Here is a 25,333-nt window from a genome sequence, read left to right as displayed (position 1 = left end):
GGGTTCGCCTGAATGCATCTACGAAGACCGGTTGGCGGAACTTCTGGTTAGGAATTGCACCTGCTTTTCACCGCCCTTCCTTCCCTTTAGTCCCAACCTGGACCTGGACTGAATCCTCCTTCTCTCCATTGTTTTCCAACATGTCGAAACCTCTGACGGGTCTCCCACGTAGCAGCATGAGGACATTAATGAGACGCCCACTATTGATTTTCTATTAAAAGGCGCTGCGCTGCTTTGTTGCATTTCTTCAACCTTGGCTCCCCTGAACCCAAGGATGCCCAATTCAATTTTTCCTCGCTGGATTTTTCCTCGCTCTCTCTCTCTCGGGGGGGAAAATTTCATTAACTCTTTACCCGAGTGCCTGGCATCTGCCATGTCATCCATAGTTCAGCTTGTTAAAATAAAATTTGAAGGAAAAAAATACCAAGCAAAATCCAATAAGAAAAAGCGGGTAAAGCCTCAGCAGACGGCGCTCGGAGAAGAAGGGGGGGGGGGGAAGCTGTAATGGCTGCATTTAGAATTTCAAGAACGTCGCGTCTGGAACCGTGATTCCGTGTGACGGATCTGCCCCGTCGCTCCGATCCGGCAGCTCGCGGTGAGCGGGACTCCCACTCGACCCGGATGGATGTCGACAGCTTGCGCTTTGCGCCGAGTCTTTAGCTCATTTGGGCTCAACAGTCTTGGCAGGTCAGCGGAGAGCGATGAGCGCCATCCGGCCTGTCAAAACCCGCCGGGAGGCCGAGGCTTTTCTGTCCCGCCGCTGGTTCTGTTCAGCAGCCGTGACATTTCTCCTCCTCGTCAGCCTGGCAGGTGGTTGAATCAACAACTCGGCCACCAGTTGGTGCTCACAGCTACGCAACTTTTTCTTGGGGCGGGGTGGGGGGATCAAATCAGCAGCCTCGCCTTTGTCGCTCTCCGATCGGTTCCTCTTCGTTCGAGGCTATCGGAGGTTTTTATATTCCGCACATCGATTTTTGGACGGACGAGGCTGCAACCCCTTCCTGCGCCGACCTGTGGACCCCCAGATGTAAAGTAGGTCGGTGCAGAGAGAAAGAGAGAGGTGCTGCCGGCCCGGGTAGTGTTAAATAATTCAGCCCCGTTCGCTGATAACACGGGCACAACAGTAACAACAACAACAACAACGGGCTTCTGTTGGCGAGTCGAATCAGCTGGTCGGGCCAGCGCCAGTGAGTTCACCTTCATCTTCAACTAAGGGGTAAGAATACTAAAATGAGATGTGAACAGCTTAAATCATACAAAAAAAAAAATCCGAACAATTTAAGCCGTTTCCCTCAACTTTCGTATTCAAAATATCACCAAGCAGGACAAAAGGTCCAACAAAGGTCCCATTTTTATGCAAAAAAAAATCTTTTACTTTCAGTGCTGGCGGGGATCAATTTTCTAGATGCAACCACTTTCGACTGCGTCCACCTCCACTCAGGAGAGCTGCAGGCAGGAGCAGCAGCTTTCATCCCAAGTGGTTCAAAGGGAACGACTCCTTTTTTTGGCAACCAAAAAAGCAGAATCTGTGAAGAGGAGAAGTATTTTGAAACCAAAATCAAAAGGAAAAGTTTTTCTATGGAACAATGGAAGGGAAAGGACACAGCCGAGACAAGAATTGCCGCCGAACCGAAGGACGACGTGCTGGTTTTTCAGCAGCGAAGCAGAAAAAAAGATGGTTTGTTCGGAAATCCAAATCCAAAACGTGTGAAGGAACCAACAAAGCAGTGGTTTGTTTGAGGGGGGTTGTTAGAGAAGGCTATAAACAGAGGGCTAAATATGCTGTTTTCTGAACATCTGCTTTTGGGGGTGCTAATGTCAGTTGTAAAATCTCGTCCCGCGAGATTTACATTTGCTTTCGTTTGACTTGAAGTGAACGGGTCATGTGCACGTACGTGCTGTGACGAGTAAATACAACAAAAAAAAAAGTGTTTCCATGACACTTTTGCGGCATACCTCCACAGCATATCCATACGTCTGAAGAACCGCCTCATGAGAGCGTAAAAACCTTTTAGCGATATTTGAGAGGTTTTTCGAAATCTGGGTGTTTTTTATTGCGATATTTATGTTTTGCGCAATTGTAGGGGTAATGAAAACGCAGCTAGAGTGTATTTTGTCCCCTCTTTCCCTCTCCCCTCCACCCAGCTCCTGTCCTCTGTGAACTTTTACAACACAAAACCTGCATGTGTCTCAGCAAAAAAAAAAAAAAAAAAAAAAAAGTTGAAGACATCACCCTTTTCTCCTGCAACCAGTCGAAGACTTTCCGCCTTGACGGATCTCGGTGAGTGAGCAGAGGCGCTCATAAATCTTACACAAACAACTGAGCTAACGCATTTCAGACTTGCTTACCAGGTGTAATTTGTGGAGCGCGCGCTTCGCACAAAGGCGCCGTTGCTTTCTGCTTCACTGGCTCCCTCGCAGCTGTTAGTATCGCCGCCGAAGCTGGGAAGTGCTCAAGTGGTAAAACCAAGATGGTCGAGGGTGATGAAAAATGTATGCGGGCTTAAACAAACAAACAGAAGATCCATCAGCCCGTATAGATGCCGCCGACACCAGTGAGGACTTAATCGCATGTTAATTAAAGGAAACGTTCAGCCAATAATGCAGCTCTAATCACGCTCAGATAGCAGATTTCCTCCCTGGAGTCGGATCTGTGAGCGCTGCAGGGGAAACGGGGGATAATGCCACTCTAAACAGGGGATTTCCCTCAGTGCGTGCGTACATATGCTGCTGCAGCGTCCTCAAGCTGTGCGCGACAACATGGAGATTTGAAAGGTGTTCATTCCGCGTGCGAGGATCCGGATCAACGGGATCAAAATATTCAAATGCAAACATACATTTCTGCTTGTTTCGTTTTCAATGCCGGACGTCAGCAGAGCAGTTTCTGCGTGATTACGTGACTGGCCGGGTTATAATTATTATTTAGCCCTCTGTTTGCACCGTCCTGCCGAAAAAAACACAACAAACAGCAAACAAATGCAGCGTCGGACAAAGTGTAACAGTGGAAAAAAGTCGAGCCGCGGTGTGAAGATACAGTGTGTGCCGAGTCCAAGTCAGTCTGCAGAGGCTCGAAAGAGAGTATCTAAAATGTGCATAGTAATGAGGTGGTTGAGGAACTTTCACACCTTTCTCCATCTCAGTACGCACACACACACACACACACACACACACACACACACGCTAACTCCCTCCTGCTCGCTTGGCATTGCTCTCCTGCCCTCCCTGTCACAGATCAGCCGAGAACGCCGAGCCTTCCTCTTAAAATGAATGCCACGCGCTGTAGTCAGCCTTATTTTTAGTCTGGCACAGACAGGGCCACCCGTCCACTGGGCGGTTATGGAGCGCGAGTGGGAGGGCGTGCACGTACGTGGCACACTTTTTTCCCCATCGTTTTTCTGACGGGCTCGACTCTGGTCAGATGTTGGTGTTGTGTGTATAATACATCACTCAAAAGTCTTTTTGACCTAATTTGCTTCTTCACTGTGTCACATTTTGTCCAGTCGTTCTGACAAATATTGCGTAGATAACAGCTGGAAAAAAGTTGCATCCACACGAAACCTTTCAAACCGTCAAGCCTTTGGGTCTTACATTTGTATTTTTTTACCGAACATTATTTAAATAAACTATTCATTTGGGGAGCAGAGGCAGAAGGAGACGTTAATCCAACTGAATTAGCGCTGCAGACAGGATTGGCACCTCCGATCGGACACATTAGGATGCTGACAAACAAGCCAAGTATAATGCGAGGATTGATCGCAGCCAGTTCTCCTCCAAATGAAGCTTCTTACCACGGAGGTAATTAGGAAGTGAACAGATGCCGGTATTGAGTGCTTTGAGCGCCTGAGAGAGGCAGTAATTGTTTTCTGTTGATTACATGGCCTTCTGACAGGAAGGAGAAGAAGAAGAAGAAGAAGAAAAAGAAGAGGGGCCACTGTGGAAGTGACCACACAGTGCGAGCTGGGAACGGTCAGGACGAGGGACGTTTTGTGCCATTTTCTTTTCTTTCATGAAGTGGTTGTGTATTGACACTTTGATGATATTTAAAAGTCCCATCTTACATCCATGTTTTTTTCTTGGTTCACGGCTCATCTAGAACCTCCACGAATCTCCAGGAAATGATATATTTAGCCCCCTGTTCACAGCCTCCTGCAAAGAGATTCTGGTTGTCATCTTCCTGCCAGAACTGATGCCTTGTCGGGCAAACAAAAAGACGTTGTCAGAAGATAGCTGGGATGGGGGTTAGCAAATCATTGTTGCCTTTTGTGACATTACAAAAGGCTTGTTTCCAAAGAAGTGTGTCTTAAGAGCGCAACAAACAAAATAGGTAAAAAGATGGACTAGAGAGTCACATTATAGTGACAAAACATAAGGCAAATTTTTACCGCGACATTGGCATCCTCTCTAAAATTAATCAAAGGTAAAAGAAAAAACAGAACGGAACATTTGTGATGGGTGCTGCCATCGCATGACTGCAAAGTGCTTTGGGTGACAAAAAGGCCTTCGTGCTCCTGCTCCAGCTGGGATCTACTTTTTACGCCGCACATTTGTTCCAGTTTCCCGCCCCCGTCCCCCGCGCTCCTCCATCTTTTCATGCTGCGGCTCTCTGTTCTGGCTGTCAGCAGGGATTGTCACATCCACATCACAGACAGACGCTCTTCCGCTGCTGTCACTTTTCGCTGGAAGCATCTCAAAGAATCAGGAATGTGATCCTGGCGCTCCGGTGCACCATATCCCAGATACTCAAGAGCTTTGGGTGAACACTGCCTTTGTTCCGGCCAATCAAAGCTAGACGTGGACACACAGGACGTCCTTGTTTTCCAACCGTTTGTTTGACCTTTTTTTTTTTTTTTCTCCCCGCACTGGCACTGATCCATGTTTGAAACCAGGGGGGAATGTGTGAGCTAATGAATTTTTTGTCCTTTGTCTCCGCATTTTTCCCTCCCTCATCGTTACTGCTTGTCCTCGGTGGCCTTTGATAGATTCACTGTGATTGTGCTCACTTCTCCGTCACACACAAGATTGCTTCCTTCATTTTTCTTTACATCTGTTCTTTTTTTTTGCAGTGAATCAAACAAACTCTCATGATGAAGCAGCTCTTTGAGGGAGCCACTGGGAATTAAGGTTGTGTTTGTGTGAACTTGCTGCGTGAATTGTTTTCTTTCGACGATGGCACCATCTGCTGGTTATATTTTGTGGCTGATGTCAAAAAAAATGTCCCCCCCCCCCCCCCCCCAAAACACTCAAAAAAATAAATATTTCACTGAAAATTTTAAGATTGCATCCATTAGATATTTTTTTTCCCATATAAAAACGAATAAATGGCTTTTGCCTCAAGTTATGTCCACACACGGATGTCTGCCACTGTAAAAGGGGGATAAACACATAAAATATTTAAGGGAATCTGAGGTTCGTTTCCCATTTTGATTCCTGGAAATCTTAAAATATTCAAAGTGTCTTGCAACAGGTCACGGCAGCAACACATCACACGCACACTCACGCACAAAGCCAAAGCCAACGTTAAGCGCCAGGGTTGTCCGCATGGCAGAGTAAGGTAAATGCTGCCATCTTGTGCCTGAAAGCGGAAAATAACTTTTTTTTTTTTTTTTTAATCTGATGTTTTTGTTTATTATTATATATATTCAACACATTAGAAACGAAACTGTCACTCTTTGGCCTTCACATCCTAATGAAATGAATGAGGCACAAGTCTTTTCATTTGTCCATCTTTAATAATAACTTACATAGGTTTTGTTTGTTTTTTTGGAGGGAGGGTTTTTTTGATCCAGGTACAACATTTAGTAGCGCCTTTAGGCAACACATTAGCAAACTGCCACATCAAAGGCGCACTTAACAAACACTTGCGTGTTTCCAAGTGATTGTCATGTTGGCTTTTACACTAAAAGCATTTGGGAAACAGCAGCGCCAAAACACTGGGTGGTGCGTTCACTGGTGTCTCAGGATTGTCAACACATAAACACACAGTTTGGTCCCTCAAAACCATCACAGGCCAGGGGACCGAAAAACAAATAAGACCTACATACACAATTTTCTCCTGATGTGTTAGCTGCAAATATATAAAACAGTGTTTTACATACTTAAAAAAAAGGTGTTTACAATTTAATAATAATAATACTACACATACAAAACAAAAATGGAAACTTTTGCTCCAGTTAATTGATTCATTGGTTAATTCGTCAATCAGACAACATTTGCGACGTACTTGCACCGACGCGCTGACATTAACGGGCTCGGCTGCGCTGCGAAGTCCAAAGGAAGCATCGTACTGGCAGAAAAACGCGGTTTTTGGCATCGACTGCATAGCTCTGGAAACTGTGTAATGAAAGGTTTCTGCTGGAGACCCCGAATCCAGTTTCACTAACAGGAAGTTTGCGAAATTCTCAGCGTGGCCAAACGGTCCAACAAGGGCACCAGTATGGCTGTTTTGCACCACACAGAGGCTGCACTGTGCGGCAGCGCACTGTAGCACTGTAACCTCACTTTACACCCAGAGCCGGATTCCAAGCTATTTTGGTCCCTGTCGGAAGGAGACTGCGGTGGGCGAGTGGCAAAGGCTTTACTTAACCATTGTGTTTTGGCAAGAAAATATAAAACTAACTCCCATTTTGTAAAGTCTTAATCTGAAACACCACTTGAGTGACAAAAAAAAGAGAGATTTAATTAGGGGAAGGAAAGGAGCCTCTGCTACAAGACCTCCACTCTCTGGCAGTGATTTTCAATTGCAGGCTTGGTGGGTCTCTAAAAAGTTTGTAAAACACCCGGCTCAATCAGGAAGATGCTCAGAAACTGATTTTTCAGTTTCTGAGCGATTGAGACGCTACATGAAAATGGCTTTTGTTGAGTAAGTCAGGAGTTTGGGAGGGGGAGGGGGGGGGGGTTCCTGGCCCACAATCCTGGTTGTCAGCACTGCTCCGTGATACGGCCATGTGGTGCCAATTAGGAAATGAGGGCCGCGGCTCGCTCAGGGAAGAAGGCACAGAGCTCATCAGTTAAACGTGGCAGGAGAGACGAGACGAGCGCAACGGTCTTCCTTCCGTAAGTCAGACCGGCAGGAGAGCACGACGGTTGGCTTCCTTTGATGTTCACACGTTGAGTCTTGAGAGAGGGGGAGGGGGGTGGGGGGGGGGAGGAGGAGCTTAGCGGTTACTCCTCATGGCCTCCTTGGCTGCCAGGATGAGCGGAGTGAGGCTGGACAGAGGCTTGGCCAGCTTCAGGAACGGGTGCTGCGAGAGAAACGGCCAAACAGGACACACGACGAACCTGAGTTGCTTTTCTCTGCCACTATGGCTGTACAGGTTTTTCACGTGCGAGTGCGATCCCTACCTGCAGCAGTTCCCTGCCCGAGCCGCGCTTCTCCACGTCCATCTCCAGACAGCGGGACAGGAAGGACTTGAAAACAGGGGAGAGCTTCTCCGGGCTCTGCAGCTCGGGAGTCCCGTTGGTGGCGATTAAGTACAGGGCCTGTGGACGACAAGAAAAGAAACAGAAGCATATAATCTAGGGCGAGCCTTTCAAGTTGACTCAGTGACTGGAAGCCCTGCAGGGAAGTTACTTTTAACCGCAGCCTCGCTCTTCTATGCAACTACTTCCTTGAAAATGAAAATGAATTATTTAGTTTATAAGATGTATTTCGAAGTTGACGTGTCTTTGCATCATATTAATTATGTACTGCTTGTAAAATACATTTGCCTGGTATGTTAATATTGGATCAGAACAACATCAGTCCTTTTTTTGTGACCCCAGAAGTGATGCATCCGCCCCTCCTTTGATTTGTGGGGAATAGGAAGTGCTGCAACTTTCACTCGACTGGAAAATTCCAACTGATGCGGCTTATTGTTTTGATAAGCCACATATTTCACATTGTAACCCTCAGTGTTTAAACAATCACATTTCACTAGAGCAGGGGTCGGCAACCGTTACCACTCAAAGAGCCGAGAAAAGAACACACGGGGGGCCACAAAACATTTTTGACATTTAAAATGAAATAACACTGCATATGAGGGTTTTGTTTGTTTTCCTTTATGTTTTGTATAAACCAGGGTTCGACAACCTTCACTACTAAAAGAGTCATCAAATAAGATTCACCTGGAGGGGGCGTTATTCTGCCTCTTTAAGAGGGTGACGGAGACCCGAGGCGGTGGGGATTTTTGCAACTGTCGTTTTCTTGGCGTGAGTTCGGGGAGAAAGCCACTGCGCATGTTATTTTAACAGCAATAAAAATTAAAGTATTCCGTCATTAGTACCACATTTCTGGGCGTTTTTGCGCCTGCATACCATTAGCGCAAAAAATAAAAAATAAAAAAAAATGTTGTGGATACGACGCAAATATGGCGGAGATAGTAAGTAAGTAACTCGAAGCAGAAGTTCAACTTTGTCTTCTATCCACACCGTCTTTTTACGTGCGTTCTTCGCCGTGCTATATGCTAGCAAGCTGCTTCTTCTTTTTTCGCTATCAGGGAGTAAAACCGCAGCGCCACATAAGGGCTGGCGCTAGTACTATCCAGCGTTTCCGTGTACATGCGGATATTTTTTTTTAGAGACGGCTTTGTGTAGCCTCTTTTTTCAAAATGCTTTTCAAAATGTGTTTCCATATTATTAGCTTGTTGTTGTTGTTGTTGTTGTTGTTGTTGTTTTCGACGCTAAAGGGAGCCACTGCAGAGGCGCAGAAGAGCCGCAGGTTGCCGACCCCCGCAACAGAGTCTCCCAAATATTTTTGAATTAATGTGAAAAAATGGCTGATTTTGAACGCTAAAAAAAAAACACACGCAAAGACACACTCACCCTGAGAGGGTTCTCGTTGAGGTACGGAGGCTCTCCCTCCACCATCTCTATGGCCATGATGCCCAGGGACCAGATGTCCACTTTGGGTCCGTACGCCTTCCTGGTCACCACCTCTGGGGCCATCCAGTACGGAGTTCCCACCATGGTGCTGCGTTTACTCTGCTCAGGGGTGATCTGGGCGCAGAAGCCAAAGTCGGCTGCACAGGGACGGAAAAATACCTGTTTACATCCACTCAATTGTGTTGTTATTATTCAGCGTTATTATTCAGTATGTCTTTTAGACATATTATACAACAAATATTTGTGTCTCTGCAGCCAAATAAATGATGAAAACAATTAAATCGCAATCTTTTTTTTCTCTTTCTTTTCTGTCCAAAAGGCCAAAGTGGAGTTTGTGGAACTGTCCTAAAAGCCACATTGCATGCCACATCTCGTGTGATACTTCTTTTTTTTTATTTTTTTTTTTCATGTATTTTGAATGTGTGCGTGCTGTAGAGTGCGCTCTCCCCCTCACTGAGTTTAACGGCTCCGTCCATCCCCAGTAGCACGTTGTCACTCTTGATGTCTCTGTGGATGACCTGATTGGCGTGAAGGAACTCCAGGGCCTGCAGGACCTGGGAGACGAGAGGCGGAGAGAGAGGAAGCGAAGGAAAAAAAATTAGCATCGTGCCACATCCACATCCACGGAGGGGAGCCCACGCAGCGAGGCACACAGACACACAGACACACAGACACAACACACACGCACGCAACCAGTCTGACCTCTCTGCAGACGGCGGCAATCTGAGCCTCGTCCATGCAGGTTTCTGTCACCACGTCGGTCAGCGAGCCGCCAGCCAGGTACTCCATCACCACGAAGAGCTCGTCTCCGACCAGGAAACTGGAAAAGAAAGAAAAAGAAAAAGGGCAACGTGGCATCAACTGCACGTGTTAGTCTGTCCGTGCGCGAGGAGCCGGCTCGGCGTTTTCACCTGTCCACGAAGTTGACGATGTTGGGATTCTTCAGCTCCTTCATCACCAGGATCTCGTTGATGATGAGCTCTTTCTTTGGCTGCTTCTGCAAGTTGATCTGCTTGATGGCCACCTGTGACAAACCATGAGACCCTTTAACGCCTTGACTCACATCACGTGACCGCATCATCACAAGAGAGGTGAGCGTCTTACCTCCTGCCCCGTGGCGACGTCTATGGCTGTGTAAACTGTGCCCGACGCTCTGGAAGCGGAAAAAGGTGAAAAAAATTTGATATTAGGAAAACATCTCGATCGGAACGTTTCCATGAAACAGTCGAACAGCACAATTCAACAACATATGATGCGTCAGCCTGCGCATTAAAATTAAAACAGAGAAAACAACAACTCACCCCTGTCCGATCTTCTCAAAGCGGGTGTATTTCTTCTTCGGATCTCCAATACTGACAATAGTTCCTAGGAGACAAACCACAGACTCATTCCTTCACGGATAGAAAAGCCAGAAATAGCTGCGGTTCTGCTTGTCATGTGTCATTTCCACAACACGCACTGAGTTTCTCCATGATCTCCTCGTCGGTCATCTTGCCGCCCTTCTTCTTCTGCCGCTCTGCCGCCTTCGTGGCGTCGCCAGTGTCTGGAGCCGGCAGCGGTTCGATGACGGACCTCGTGTACACCTGACGCAGCAGACCGAGGAGAGATTTAGAAATACAAGCCCCGCCCCCCTTTTTCACTCAACCTCCTCGCAGCTGTTGGCAACTGACTCCGTTCACCTCCCTCAGTATAGATACATAAGGAGTCAAGTAGGGCAAGTAGTAGCGATTTTGGACAAAAATAAAATCCTTTTTTTTTTCTCTGAAAACTCAATTTTTGATTTAGATTTTTTTTGGGGGGGGGGGGGGGTAAAACTACAAAAGGCAAGAACTTATAAGAGGGTAGCGAGTTAGTCTGGGCGGCTACTGCCTGTGTGACTGGCAACGCAGTCCTGTACTAATGTATACTTCCTTTACAGAGGGGTGTGGGTGTAGCAGCATCTCAAGGGGGGAGGAGGACTACAGTAGCCTAGAGGCGCTGATCCGGAAGCATGCCAGAGGAAAATCGATTTTACGATTTTTTTTCATTTTCACAAACATCGTCTTGACTAAAAAAATAAAATCTGATTTCGATTTAAAATCGATCAATCGCACAGCCCTGGGGTCAAGCCAAAAAAGATCATGTGCAAAACAGGTGACATAAAGTTTTATCAACATTTTCCCTGTAATCATTCCCAAAATGAACCAACGCACCGATTTGGTGTGTTCGGGTCGTGGCGCCACGACAGGAGGCGGCGTGTCGTCGTCATCGTCGTCGTCCCCGTCCTTGCCACCCGAGGGCGACGTAGCGGTGCCCTGCTTACCCGACTGCAGCAGCAAAGAAGCAACAGTTTAAAACGGACAAAATCAGAGAACGGCATCCTAAATGAGCAAAGTGCACAGCCTCCACGAGGTGGACGAGTTGGGAGTCGCGACTCACCGACGGCGAGTCTTTGTCTGAAAGAATAACAACATGTGGTTGAGTGTGTGTGCGGTTTCAAGACAGGGCTCTTGGATTTTCTGCTGAGTGGGCGAAAACTGACCCGAGGCGGAAATACTGATGTATTTCTGCTTGCCACTGGTGGAGTCGTAGAACTTGAGGATGTCCAGAACGGCCTGAGGATTCTGTTTCTGCTCCGACTTGCTGATGTTGGACGTTTGGAGGAGACGGGCCCACTGCTCCGGCATGCCCTGCACACAAAACACGCAGTGTGAGGAAGAGAGCAGTTGTCACACAATGTGTTTGTTTAAAATGGAAACATTCCAAACTATTTTCTTTTGGGTTTTTTTAATGAATGAATCGATAATTAGCATGACTAAGACTTGACTTCCGACTACGAAGGTCGGATGGGAAAACTCACCGTGAACTCTCCGGTGACGGCGTCAAACCCGACATGGATGGTGTGCTCAAAGTCGGAGGGGGAGGAGATCTCGGGCCGGTCCTTGTCCCGGTCCTTCTTCCTGCCCCCTGCGGGTCAAAGGTCAAGAGTCGTCAGCACATCGCAGGCAATGCCAATGTGAGGCTTTCAGTCAAACTCCAGCCCGGGCACCTTTCTCCGGCGCAAACATGGAGATGATCTTGTTCCTGGACTTCTTCTCCTCCGGCACAGACGGCAGCGGCCGCGAGCTGTGATTGGCTGACTGCGAGTCCTTGGGTCCTCCTCCTTGGCTGCTCATCCTGACAGGGGGGGCGGGGGGCTTGTCCTCACACGCGCCGCTGTCACACATCTACACAAGCGTGCACCTGCGGAGAGGAGACCGAAGGTGTAGCAAAAAGCAAATACATCAATGAAGTAGGGGTGCAAATTATCGATTAATTCATTAATTGCTGGTTGATTGAACTTATCAATTTATTAACGATTAATTGATAAGCAGCTTTTTTCCTTAGAACCTAAATTTCACCATGAAAATGTGTACGGAACACATTATTTAACCCTTAAATAATGTTGAAGATCCAATGTGACCAATTTTTACATTAGAGAACAGTAAAAAATACCCTAAACATTTATCCTCTGACTTTAAGTTGACTTCCAATGGGTCATATTTCAACTTTAAAAAATAAAAAAAAATGAAATGTACACCTATTAGAAAAAAAACCTTTGTTTTAAAGTAACTTGTTCTAGGTATACAGAAATACACCAAGCAATTTAACAAAAAACACTCTGTGTAAAGAATGTCCAATTAATTGCGACTAATCTAATTTAATCGATTAAATTCTTAATCGACAATTAATCAATAATCGATTAATTGTTAACATTCCTACAATGAAGGAATGAATAAAAGATCAGCACTGAATAAAGGAGTCGAGCAAAGGCCAAAGTCGTTCCATCTGTGATAAAAATCTGTGGATCCCCACGCGAAGAAGCGGCGAGCGTGAACAGGAAGTGGCACTCGGCGGCCGAGGTGACGTGTCCGGTCTTGCTTAACGTTAGCTGCCAGAGGAAGAGGAAGGAAGCCAGGCAGAGGAAGGCATGTCAGCGGCTCTTAAAGAGAGCGTGCGGCGAGGTCAGCATGAAAACTCAAGAGACGTGAGTCCACGTCAACACTGAGGCAACTCTTGTTTCTAAAGGGCCTGGGGTTGACTCTGCCAGGCCGCGGGACCTCAGGCTTTATGATACGGTGCTTTGTTTTTCCAGCTCAAACTAATGGATTCCAGTCTTTAAGGAGATTCACATTCAGGGTTGCTGTACAACTGCAGAGGTTCAAGAGGACAGAGTGCTGATGTTTAACCTCAATACTTGCTGTCAGAGAAAACACAGTGGTCATTTAGTTTTAGTGACTGTATATACACAAAGTAAAATCTCTCAGAAGTGATAAAACATCACCACTCTTGACAAGAACATGTAAAATGGCAATAAATGAACGGGGGGGGGGGGGGGTGGATTACATTTATACAGCACAATTCAAAATTAGACCTGCCGAGTCAACCGCTTGGACCCACTCTGATTCTGCCTTGTTTGTTTGTTTGTTTGTTTGTATGTTTCAGTCATTCTCAGAAAGGAAACAGGAAGCAAGGAGCTTGCCTCACTTCCTGTCTTTGACTGACCAATAATTCTAGCGAGTAGCAGTAACCCAACACAGCTCCGACTGCAGCTGGTCTGAACCGGTGCAGAGTCAAAACCGCCTGACCGTCGCATTTGAACCCCAGGGAGCAATAGAATAAAAATAAAGTCATATCACCAGAACAGAAGACACACCAGCGCACGCCAGACAAGATCAATAACTCCCTCCCTTCTCGTCTGCTGCGTGCGGCTCCGCGAAGGAGGAAGTTGCTGCTGCTCGCTCGACTCATTGGGAATTTCTAGCCTTTAAAACCTCAACGCGTAAAAAAGATTTTTGCGGCGTTACGTAACGGCGCCAAGGCGATCCAGCCCTCTTGTGGGTATCAGTGCATCTTGCGAGTCCCCGGGCGGCTGTTCCGACACTCGTGCCTGTGGGCTGCTCACCAGCTTTGCTCACCTGTTGTTGTCGCCTCCTCTGCGTCCCAACAGAAGGTCGGCTGTGAAGAGAAAAGCTGCTTTTTATCCCCCGTCAAGTGTAGTGAGCCACTCTCTCCGTCGCGCTCGCCTCGACACTTCTCCCTCAGCACTGTTCACCCTTTTTTTTTTTTTTTTTTTTTATCTCCCCTACTCTCTGAGGGCAGGTCTTAGCAGGCCACCTCATTCCTCAGAAACCATGGACGGGACAGGTGTTCTCTTGCCTCAACACGAAATGATTAGCCCCAGTCCAGGCTTAATGTGCACTTTAAACGCCACTTGGTGTGTGTGTGTGTGTGTGTGTGCGTGAGTGTATGTGTGAAAGAGAGAGAGAGAGAGAGAGTGTGTGCAGGAGTGCGTGTGAGTGTAAGGGAGCGAGATGTGCAGGAGAACACTCCCAACTCCTGCAGCCCTGTGGCTATGGAATTTCTACTGAGAGACAACTTGTCTCTGGCTGCCCAGCCTGCACCCACCATATACTGTGTGCGCACACACACACACACACACACACACACACACACACACACACACACACACACACACACACACACACACACATTCCCTGCCCTTAAGAGCACACTCCCCTTGGCAACAGGGGCTTCATTGTGAGCATTTTTTTCAGGTTAGTTTCCAGCTAAACTAACTCGCGCGCAGGCGAGAAAATGTTTTAAAGGGGCATTGCGTCAAGTGTGAGGTCTGCTGCAGCGGCAACACGGTGGCAGATTTCTACGTTTGGCGAGCGGAAACTCAATCAGGCCAGCTGATCAAATAATTTGACAGTGAGGGGAGGCTCCCTGACGAATGAAAACAAGGCCAAACGAGCAAAGTTTGCAACTGACTGAAATGTCACGGCTGCTGATCGGCTGTGAGCCTGTGAGACTGTGAGCTTTTAATGCCTATTATTCTTTTGGGGATTTTTTTCCATCATACACACTAGTGGCAAAACCTCACATGATTGCTCATAAAAAAAATTAAAAAAAACTCCAGGTTTCCAGAAAGCAGCATATTTATCGCTAGGTTTATATCTTCCAGCAGAAACCTTAACTTGCTGCTAAAACTGACTGTGTTGGACCATCCACATGTTTGTAAGTGGTAAAACACACTTGGCCAGCTGTCACTTTTCTCATTTCTACGACGCACTGGGGAGTCATTACTGGTAAAAAAAAAAAAAAAAGAAAACTATTACAAACTATTCAAAGATGTTGTAGAGAATCCGCAAACTCATAAATTTTTAATGACGCTGAGACAGACCATGTGGGTTTCTACCCTGTCAGTGACCTTCGAAGAGATCAGAAAAGTTCATCCTTTACTTTTTCTATTTGTTCCACTTTCCCGGGAAGCCCGCACACAGTTCTTCAAGCCCTTTGTGATGTCATAAAGGTCCATGACACCTAACTGATACTTCTCGCAGGTCAGTGGCAACAACCACAGCCAGATGTTGGCCTCGTGGATGCCTTGTTTACTTTGTTAGAAGAGACAACAAAGCATCAGCTTTAGCAGGAAAAAACAAACAAACAGTGAATTAGCAGGAGGTTCTAAACAGAGGGCTAAATATGCTGCTGTTTTGGAGATCTGCAGCGTTTGAGCAAAACGAGACAAGCTGCAACAGTGCTTGGTTGGCTTGATATAAAATGTGGTTTTCTTTCTCACTGTCTGCCTGGAAATACATTATGTGTGTGTGCGTGTGTGTGTGTGTTTGATCTAATTTCACACAAGCTCTTCTTTCATCACCCATGCAACCCTTCCCTTGAGGCCGATCATACCCCCTGTGCACGGAGCACTTCCACTCCTCTTTCTGTTCCCTATTGCAGCATCGGAACACTTTCTATTCCCCCCCCGGCCTGCCACCGTCATGGGAAGCCCACTTCCTCATCCTGGAACTCCCCGAGTCCCAGAGGGTCACAGGACTTGGTGGGGGGCGGGGACAGGGGGGGTCAGCCAACCAGTTTACGGCAAACGGCGAAGCCGAGCTGTTTACAGGAAGTGGACGACGAAGCCTTTTGTGTTCGGCTTCTATAAAAGGAAATTCTGCTGAGGACTTCCTGGTAGGAGTGATGAGGCCAACAATCACACAGAAGTTTGCATAAAAACACAGAGGTGTAATAGGCCATGCAAGTGCACATGAACCAAGTACCTCAGCTCACCTTTCAAAGGCTGATTACAGGTCAGGCAGCGAGTTGAAGCCGCAGCACGCTGCCTCCGCCGCACGCACACACACACGCACGCACGCACACACACACACACACACACACACACACACACACACACACACACACACACACACACACACACACGCACGCACACACGCACGCACACGCACGCACGCCGTGCACCTTATCCTGTTATTCAAACAGCTACCTTACCGCTGTGTCAAAATCAAATGGCCAACCTGGCAACCCGTAGAAGGTCCAGGGCTTCAGGGCTGTCAGGGCATGATTCCCAAAGCTTGGACTAACTAATCTCAAAAGAAAATGCAACCATCTAACAGTCTCGTGCACAATTTATGGTGCATTCAAAATTGTTTCAGAATAAGACATCTGAATGAGATTGATGAGTGTTCGGAGAGAGAGAGAGAGGAGAGAGAGAGAGAGAGAGAGAGAGAGAGAGAGAGAGAGAGAGAGAGAGAGAGTCGTGTATAAACGTGCAACAAGAGAGGATCCCTTTTACGTTGCGAGGTGCATGACGATTCATTAAACCACACAGGAAACAGACAGGTGAGCTCTGCATCTGCACACACACGCTGAAGTGTCTCACTGTACCACACTAACACACACTTTACTTCAATGGCCGCTCCAAGAGAGGTTGGCTCGATGGGTAACAAGGCACTCTGGGTGTTCCTGTTCCTGCAGGCTACAATTACTTTGATTTAAATTAAAGCCTGGCACAAAAATATACTGCTGACACTGTAATCCTGAATTGTTTTTCCCTTCCTGCTTTACATCACGAGGCTGTGTAGAATACCAGAAGAGGGTGGCTCTCATTCTGAAGCTATTCTATTCTATTCTACAAGGCAGCCGTAACCGAAACTATTCCAGAAGGACGAACTTATTTCCGAGAGTCGACAGTTCAAACTCACCGGTGGCTGTCAAGCGCAAACGTACCACCCGTTCTTCTGCACGGCCGGATGGTCGGAACTCCACCCCGTCTCGGCTGACTTCTCCTCCGTTTTTGAGGGCCAGACCTTCGCGCCGAGATTTCACAGACTCAGCCGAAAAGGTGAAAAAGATGTCACCTCACGCCGCACAACGTTCATTCCTGTCTCTTTCCGCGGACTTCCCCTCCTGCCGCCGCAGTCTGACTCTTTGATTGTAGCTCAGGGCGGAGCCTGGCGGGGAGGAGAGCGGAATGCGCCGTATGACAAGAAGAAGAACAACAGCACCTCGCGCGGCACCCGTAGCGTTCCGCGCGGCGGAGGCAGGCCGGTGGTACGGCGAAATGTGTGACCGTCGAGAATTCAGTGCCTCTCCGCTGAGCTTAGTTTTCAAAAGATATTTCGTGAACGTGAGCCGTGGGCGAATAAACTGTTTTTTAGGCTTTTATTTTGTTTATTATTACATTTTATACATTAAATTGATTTGGAAAAAGTATTAATCTATAGGAGGTTGTTCTTGCTTTTGTACGCCGATACAGTAGATGGCGGTGTGTATCTGCAACTGCAAGGAAATCACAAGAAGAACAAGAACGAGAACAAATCGTGGCGGTTTACGGCAAATGACGCGCTTTGTGAACAAGAGTCAGTGTAAAAGTACATTTGCGATTAAACTTTACACTTAGCCTCGTGTGTCTTGTGTTAACAATTGAAAGTAGGTACTTTTCCACTATTTTCCACTCATTTGCCATCTTTTTGCGTCACGGGTGGAGGGGTTTGTTGGCTTTCCTTGTCTCTGCAAGTTGCCCATCCTCAGTATCATCTTTTCTGCTTCTTCTGTTTGTCCCCCTGTGTTGTTGTGGGGGTTTGACCAAACCACCACCCGTCGCTGTCGCTGCAGGCGCAATGTTTTCTCGCCGGTGGCGGTTCGGCGGGGACCGGTTCGCCGAATTCGACCTCTTCGCAGATGACACCAACGCGGTGACTCTGACCCAGGCAATCAACGCTGCAGCCTCCGAGGCGCCTGACGCGGACGGCAGCGAGCTGTTCGGCACACTCAGGGGCACGGTGGTCGGCCTCAGATACTACACGGGTGTGGTGAGGATCAGTCCAGGGATCAAGCAGAGCACCGATTAACCCAGCAAGACGCACAATAGGCGGTGATGCTGACGTGATGACCGCAGCCGCACATGTGTGACGTCATCTGTGTGTATGTGGTGACTGTGGACAGGTGAATCGAGGGGAGATGGTCGGTCTGGTGCGAGAGCCTCAGAATCAGTACGACCGCAACGCTGTGATGGTGACTAACATTTATGGCAACCAAGTGGGTCACATCAAGAAGGAGCTGGCGGCAGTCATGGCTCACGTCATGGACCGTAATCTGGCTAAAGTGGAAGGGTAAGAGAGTGGATCACTGTTTGTATGCTCACTCACTGGCGAATCCTTATCCTTTGTCATTGCACCATCCCTTTCGTATTTGTTATATATCAATGTGCGCCATGTTGTGCGTGTCCCACTCCAGGGTCGTACACTCCGGGACACAAAACGCCTTCAGCATGCCAGTGATGCTCTCCTTCTGGGGGAAAGAGGAGAATAAATCTGCTGTAACTGACTTAATGGCACGCCGCGGGTACAAACTGAACAGCGGCGGAAGTGAACAGATGGCGGGCGCAAACAAGGGTATAGCTCTGCTGCTGTCACCATCGCCACAGTCAGCTGCGCACGAGTGCCTTTTTAACGTCATTGTCATTAACGCAGTTGTTTTCTTCATTTAGGTAATTATCAGTCGAACAGCGCTCGAGCATTGGCTTCTAAAAAAGGCCTGACCGTTCTGCTCACTGCGGCGGAGGTAATCTGCGTAGATTTCTCTGAAGAAGTAGTTGGTGGCATTGATGCATGTGTAAACATGCTTTTCAGTGATTAAACCTGTTACTTTTTTACCCTTTTAGCTTAAAAATGCCTTCGACAACCTTTTTGAAGGCTTGATGGAGAGCAAAGATGGAGAGAAAGAAGCAGTGGATGTAGGTGTTGGTTTTTTTTCTTTCTTTCTTTCAATGTCTTAAGCATTTCATTTTATCCATTTATTCGCCACAGTCCCTGTCCTTTGTATTTATCCTTTAAAAATAAATATGTCATTAAAATTAAAAATGGAAATCAATTCTAAAGTTGGGGACAATATTTGGACATCGCTTTATGGAAGCTCAAGCCTAAAGTCCAGAAAACATGTTTTCAAACACTCCTGTTCACACAAAGCCTCCCCCTTCCGCAGGCTGTCGGCACACCTCTCATGTCTCACCAGAGGCAGGCGCTGTCCTGGATGTGCGCGCAAGAGAATAAATCCTCGCTGCCGCCCTTTTGGGAAAAAAGAGGTGATCTGTACCACAACGTCCTCACCTGTTTCTCTTCCAAAGAAGTCCCGCAGAGAGTGCGAGGGGGGATATTGGCAGATGACATGGGACTGGTGAGCAACACGCACTTCTTGGTCATAAGGAGTCTGGATGTTATGCGTCGGTCAGTAGAATCGCATCACAAAAGGCTCTTTTCAGTCCGAGTCAAAACTGGTGTTTATGTTTCCCAGGGTAAAACTCTGACCACTATCGCTCTGATCCTCACCAACTTTCACAAAGGACGACCGCTGCCTGTGGAAAAATGTGTGAGTACAGCAGGAATGTTTTGCTGTTTTTGTTTCCGTAGGTCTGTCCCCTAATTTTTTGTTTTCTTTTGTTTACATGAGGTTTCACCTTTCAAGGCCAAAAATAAACTGGACGCCGCCTCCAGCCGAGAAGGTGTGAATTTGCACTTTGCACAAGCAAGAAAAGACTGAAGCTTTTATTTATTTATTTTTTATTGTTTGTCATCTTTGTAGCAGCTGCCACCAGTGTTGCAGTGAAAGCAGCAGCCGCGAATTCACGCTCAGATCTGTATGTATTATTTATATCAACTTATGTTGTCCTTGACTGTTAATCATTAAATTTGCACATTTTTTCAAAACAAAATAACATTATTCCATCTTTGTGTGTGGATCAGTCCACTGGCACAGGGCACCTCTGGAGATGCACCTGATCTTGAGACTGCAGACCAGGCAGATAAAAGTATGAGCTACTTGTTGATCTCTACCCCTGAAAGCGCTTTCATCACCTTTGTGGGGTTTTTTAGGCCAATCATTATCTTTCTTCTTTCTTCACAGAGAAAAACAAAGGACAGACAGACGGCCCTAAGAGGAAGGCCACTAAAGGTTTGACCCAGTAACAGTGTTTGCCTTATTTAACTGACGGATTCATACACTTGTGTTTTGGCCTTAATAAACCACATCATTATGGTTTTTTTGTTTGTTTGTTTGTTTTTTTCTCTCTAGAGTCATCAGCGTTTCTGGAGGACCTGGACTTCGCCGCAGCACTCGGTGGCACATCATCAGACACGTCATTCAAGAAGAGAAAGACTGACAAGAAGGCTACGGCAGCCAAGAGTAAGTTGAGCTTCTGGCTGTGGGCCATTTTATACTGTTGGCGGTTCCATAATCTTCTGTTTTGTTTTGCTTTTATTTTTTTACATGCAGGTGCAGATTCTTCCATTCCTGAAAGCGCAGATGACTTATCGGCAAGAGCCACTCTGATTGTCACTCCGCTGTCTGTGCTCAGCAACTGGCTGGTAGGAACACTGCAGAACACTTTATTCACTTTATTGCCGTAAACAAAAAAAATGGAAGGACTTTCATCTCTACTGTGCAATTTACCTGTCCGTTCCAAATAAAGATACAAAAGAATAATAATAATAAAGAAGTCATATTAAATGCATAGCATTAAACCAGTCCACAGTCTGGAACTTCCATTTTATTCCCCTTTGTGTGTGTGTTTGTGCTTCCAGGACCAGTTTGAGCAGCACATGCGTGCTGACGTCAAGATAAACGTGTATCTGTACTATGGCACCGATCGCAACAAGAGCAAGAAGTTTCTGTCCTCTCAGGATGTGGTGATCACCACCTACAACGTCCTCTCGACTGACTTTGGGGTGAGTGAGAGTGGCCTGTGTCATGTTTGTTCACGCATACAACAACACGGAGCAATGCTCTCTTCATGCGTATACATATATATATATATATATATATATATATATATAGATTTATATATACTATTCAGACAATCAATTCCTGTTCTAAAGGGAGAGCCGAAATGTGTCAATCTGCCTCAATCCCTTTCAGAATAAGAGTCCCCTGCTTGCAGTGAATTGGTTAAGAGTCGTGCTGGATGAAGGACACATCATAAGAAACCCTAATGCGCAGATGAGTAAAGCAGTCCTGGCACTAAACGCTCAGCGCCGCTGGATTTTGTCAGGTATGCTGATACATACAAGCTGTGGTTTAAGGATCCTATTTTCCCCACTCTTTTAAGTTCCCATTTTTCACTAGATCATCTTAGTATGAGTGTCTCAAAACCTCCGTAGATGTCCAGACAACTTTAATGCATCCCTGTAGGTACTCCCATCCAGAACAGCGTGAAGGACCTGTGGATGCTGCTGGCGTTCCTGCGCTTGAAGCCCTTCGATGTCAAAGACTGGTGGAACCGAGTGATCCAGAGGCCCGTGACTCTAGGAGACAGGGCAGGCCTGGAGTGAGTGCGCTCAGACTTTTGAATATGGCCGCTGCTGAGACGTACGAGAATCACCAGAGGGCGCTATTGGCTGCACAAGAGCGTTGACGATCCATAGGGCCACAGTTTGTCTGAGGAAAATTATTGAAGTAGCTTTTTTTTTTTTTTTTTTTGCGAGTTTTTAGACATTTAAAAATCACTTTTAATGGTGGACCTGCATCGGTTGCAATAAACTGATGCCCTTTTGTACAGATTTACTCAAAAGCAAAAGTTTACACAACATGCAAACATTTGCCAAGGCTTACCTTTTTGCAGCAAGTCTACAAATGTACTGATCACGTGTTCATAATGACGCCTGCAGGAACCTTCAGACCCTGGTGAAGTGCATCACTCTGAGGCGAACCAAGACCAGCAAGGTGAACGGGCGCCCCCTTGTGTCTCTGCCTGAGAAGACGGTGTGTTTGGAGCAGGTGCAGTTGAGTCAGTCCGAAAGGCAGAACTACGAGCTGGCACGCAAGGAGGGAAGAAATACAATCCAAAGGTGTTTTTTTTTTTTATCATCATTATTTTTTGTCAGCGTGTCTTAGTGCATGTAGTGATGTATGTTATAATTTTTCCACCAAGTTGTCAAATTTTCTTGCAATTTCTTGAGTTTGTTTTTGCGATTTTGCAGATACGTGACAGACGGCACCATCCTGAGGAACTACGCCGACGTGCTCGTCATCCTCATGAGGCTTCGACAGCTCTGCTGCCACCCGGATCTGTTGGCGAGAACATCACCCGATGCCGGTGCGCCGTGCGACACCAAAACATACTTGTAATGGCCACGTTCGCTCTCCATCGGGCTCAACGTAGAATCTGATGTTTTGCCACGCAGGTGCCGCAGCCACACCTGGGGAGCTGCGGGAGCGTCTGATAGAGAAGCTGCGGCTGGTGCTGGCCAGCGGCTCCGACGAGGAGTGCTCCGTGTGCCTGGACTCGGTCCGACTCCCCGTCATCACGCACTGCGCGCACGTTTACTGCCGCCCCTGCATCACGCAGGTCATCGGCACGGAGCAGGTACTGGCGCTGGTACTCGTGCAGATGTGTTTAGATGCAATGCAATGCAGTTGTAGCTGCCGTGATCAGATCCTTACGTGTGCTGGTAGGATCAGGCACGCTGCCCCCTCTGTCGACACGAGATCAAGACCAATGAGCTGGTGGAGTTCCCACCGGAGCAGCTGGAGGAGGAGGGAGGTGTGAGCTCTCAGAACTGGGCAGCAAGCTCCAAGGTAAAAAGAAAAAAAAAAAAAGTGTCAATATGACATAATGATAAGGAGTTTGTTTTAAAGGGAAAGTTTTTAAATAGCGTTTGCAGATTCACTAAACTGTGATGTAGGCTTTGTCAAGAAAGACAAGAGGAAAAAACGGCTGAATCCTGACAATTTTGAACTTTCCTCTGAATTCTAATATTAATTGCCTGAAGAAAGTAACTTTCACTGACAAACACTTGAAAGAAAGGCTCATACAGCATTGCATGGGTTATTGGTGCGACTGTAGCTCAGGAGGCCAGGAGGTGTGAATGAATAATTGGCTTAATCTAAAGCACTTTTTTTTTTTATTGACACAACAGCCATCGTCAGAACCTGTGTTCAGTCTTTGGTCCTGACAGTCCGTGCATGTCCTCTCAGGTGCAGGCCCTGATGGGGAACCTGCTCAGACTGCGAGCTGACGACAGCACCGTCAAGTGTTTGGTGGTGTCGCAGTTCACACGCTTCCTCACCATCCTGGAGGCGCCGCTCAGGTAGAGACGGAGGACTTCCTCCTTCTTCCGTCGGCTCGTCCCCCAATACTGAATTCTTCGCGTTGTCGTCCCTCTCGCCCAGAGAGCACGGGTTCAGCTTTGTCCGTCTGGACGGCTCCATGAGCGCCAAGAGAAGGACTCAGGTCATCCAGGAGTTCCAGAGCTCAGCGGCTGACAGTCCCACCATCATGCTGCTGTCACTCAAAGCCGGAGGGGTGGGGCTTAACTTGACGGCTGCCTCGCATGTTTTCCTCATGGACCCAGTAAGAAAATCACATTGTCCCACAGTGGTTGCACAGAAACCTAGTGAAGACCGCACGCTAATTAGCTCGTCCTCAAAAAAAATCCAACAACCTCTGTATTCCTTGTTGTCAGACTAGCCCAGTCCAGATTTCCCACTCCTGTTACCATTGAGGGAGTTTAGTTCGGAAGCGCGTTATCATGAAATAACGTGGAACTATCACGTTATTTCGTGATAATTATCACGTAAAAACGTGAAACTATCACATTATTTCAGGATCATTTTCACGTTATAACATGATGCTGAGGGGACATTCTAAAACGCTTGAAAAGCTTAATGTAGCTTAATGCCCGAAAACAGCGATAAATCATTGCCAAATTTGGTGTCACGAAATAACGTGATAGTTTCCCGTTTTAGCGCGATCATTTTCACATTATTTTGTCAAAGTTTCACATTATAACGTGAAAATTAGCATGTAAATATGTAAACCTATGACGTTATTTTGTGATAGTTTCACATTTTTACATGATAGTTTCATGTTTTTAAGTGATAATTATCGTGAAATAACCTGATAGTTTCAGTTATAACGTCAAAATTATCACGTAAAAACGTGACAGTTTCACGTTATAACGTGATACTGCGCTCTGTTTTTTTTCTAGTTTGGCAGCAATGTGCTTCTGTAGTTTAGCACTTTGCTAGGGAAGGGATGATACTCTTAAAACCCACATGCCTTTGTTGTCACAACGACTGGAAAATGTGAAAGATGAAAAAGTGTGAAATGCAGAAACGGTCCCATGTGTGTTCCAGGCGTGGAATCCTGCCTCTGAGGAGCAGTGCATCGACCGCTGCCACCGGCTGGGACAGACGAGGAAAGTTGTTGTCACAAAGGTCAGCACAAAATAATCACATTTGATGCATCGGTTTCTTTGCATCTCTGATTGCAGTGTTTTGTTTTGTTTACATCCTGTCTTCATTTCGGGTTGACTGCCGCAGTTTATTGTGAAAGACTCGGTGGAGGAGAGGATGGTGGAGATCCAGAGGAAGAAGCAGGGCCTGTTGGAGAAGGCCTTCGGCTCCACGAGCAGCGAGAGGAAGACATCACGGATCAATGACGTCAAACAGCTGCTGGAGCTGTTTGACGTCTGAGGATGAGTGTTATCGCGTCTTCACGGCTGTAACAGCAGTTGACTCTGTGGATCATTTTGTAATAAACTCTGTGAGACTTTGTGCGCGGGTAAGAGTGGAGTTGGTGACCTTTTAGCGGCTCATCAGCTACTCACATTATTATTTTTTTTTTTTTTGACCCAATTTTTCAGAGATTCCGGTTGTAAATAGAGTGACGTGACGAACGATTGTCGATTCTATTGTTGTTGAGCAATACTGTCTTCTGCTGATTAATGCCATTAAAACACTGTACCGACACAAATTGTTTACGGCCGGCCGTCGTTTCGGCAACACTGGTCAACCATCAGCGGTTTTGGTGAATTTGGTCCATCTCAAGAGTGGATTTAGATATTTTTCCTCGCTTCTCAAAACGTAAGATGCAAACAAGGTAGCTACTGTTCTTACTAGGAATGCTAATTATTGATTCATTCATTAATCGTGAGTTGTTTGACGTTATCGATCGATTAACGATTAATTGATCAGCGGCGATTTTTCCTGAGAACCTAAATTTCCCAATGAAAAATGTCTAAGGAACACATTATTTAACCCTTAAATGTGACCCATTTTTACATAAGAGAACAGTAAAAACACCCTTAACATTTATCTTGACTTTAAGTTGACTTCTAATGGGTCACATTTCAACTTTTTTCTTTTTTAA

The 25,333-nt window shown here is 46.6% G+C and overlaps 2 protein-coding genes across 7 annotated transcripts; one reads left to right on the top strand and one right to left on the bottom strand.

The window, feature by feature from the left end:
- Positions 1 to 5,709: 5,709 nt before the first annotated feature.
- On the bottom strand, positions 5,710 to 17,040 carry LOC142883064 (serine/threonine-protein kinase PAK 2-like). Of its 4 annotated transcripts, XM_076017657.1 has the most exons (16): positions 16,890 to 17,040; positions 13,797 to 13,836; positions 11,888 to 12,081; positions 11,699 to 11,805; positions 11,381 to 11,528; positions 11,278 to 11,294; positions 11,052 to 11,165; positions 10,319 to 10,442; positions 10,161 to 10,224; positions 9,964 to 10,012; positions 9,771 to 9,883; positions 9,562 to 9,679; positions 9,314 to 9,413; positions 8,800 to 8,996; positions 7,342 to 7,479; positions 5,710 to 7,241 (listed from the first exon to the last, which is right to left on the bottom strand). In XM_076017657.1, the coding sequence occupies exons 3-16, from the start codon at positions 12,063 to 12,065 to the stop codon at positions 7,155 to 7,157; spliced, it is 1,554 nt and encodes a 517-aa protein (XP_075873772.1). In that variant the 5' UTR covers positions 12,066 to 12,081; positions 13,797 to 13,836; positions 16,890 to 17,040; the 3' UTR covers positions 5,710 to 7,154. The 4 variants fall into 4 exon arrangements, with proteins under 4 accessions (XP_075873772.1, XP_075873775.1, XP_075873774.1 ...); XM_076017660.1 differs by lacking the exon at positions 13,797 to 13,836 and having other exon boundaries at positions 16,890 to 17,029; XM_076017659.1 differs by lacking the exons at positions 13,797 to 13,836; positions 16,890 to 17,040 and adding an exon at positions 13,535 to 13,658.
- A 138-nt stretch (positions 17,041 to 17,178) lies between these two features.
- On the top strand, positions 17,179 to 24,937 carry hltf (helicase-like transcription factor). 3 transcript variants are annotated; one of them, XM_076017654.1, is made up of 26 exons: positions 17,179 to 17,314; positions 17,444 to 17,616; positions 17,803 to 17,999; positions 18,133 to 18,299; positions 18,424 to 18,581; positions 18,677 to 18,750; positions 18,851 to 18,922; positions 19,171 to 19,362; positions 19,480 to 19,554; positions 19,636 to 19,687; positions 19,768 to 19,822; positions 19,929 to 19,993; positions 20,089 to 20,136; positions 20,257 to 20,367; positions 20,458 to 20,549; positions 20,766 to 20,909; positions 21,100 to 21,232; positions 21,373 to 21,508; positions 21,849 to 22,028; positions 22,161 to 22,276; positions 22,365 to 22,546; positions 22,636 to 22,758; positions 23,158 to 23,270; positions 23,353 to 23,533; positions 24,319 to 24,399; positions 24,505 to 24,937. In XM_076017654.1, exons 3-26 carry the CDS (start codon positions 17,808 to 17,810, stop codon positions 24,655 to 24,657), a joined length of 2,895 nt encoding a protein of 964 aa, XP_075873769.1. In that variant the 5' UTR covers positions 17,179 to 17,314; positions 17,444 to 17,616; positions 17,803 to 17,807; the 3' UTR covers positions 24,658 to 24,937. The 3 variants fall into 3 exon arrangements, with proteins under 3 accessions (XP_075873769.1, XP_075873771.1, XP_075873770.1); XM_076017656.1 differs by having other exon boundaries at positions 17,179 to 17,616; positions 19,771 to 19,822; XM_076017655.1 differs by lacking the exons at positions 17,179 to 17,314; positions 17,444 to 17,616 and having other exon boundaries at positions 17,650 to 17,999.
- Positions 24,938 to 25,333: the final 396 nt, after the last annotated feature.

Source organism: Nelusetta ayraudi, unplaced genomic scaffold (assembly GCF_046127955.1).
Source record: "Nelusetta ayraudi isolate G7.1 ecotype Tasmania unplaced genomic scaffold, CSIRO-AGI_Nayr_v1 ptg000007l, whole genome shotgun sequence".
Classification (NCBI taxonomy): Eukaryota; Metazoa; Chordata; class Actinopteri; order Tetraodontiformes; family Monacanthidae; genus Nelusetta; species Nelusetta ayraudi.
The sequence above is the reverse complement of the archived record's forward strand: the minus strand, read 5'-3'. Positions and strand labels throughout refer to the sequence as shown.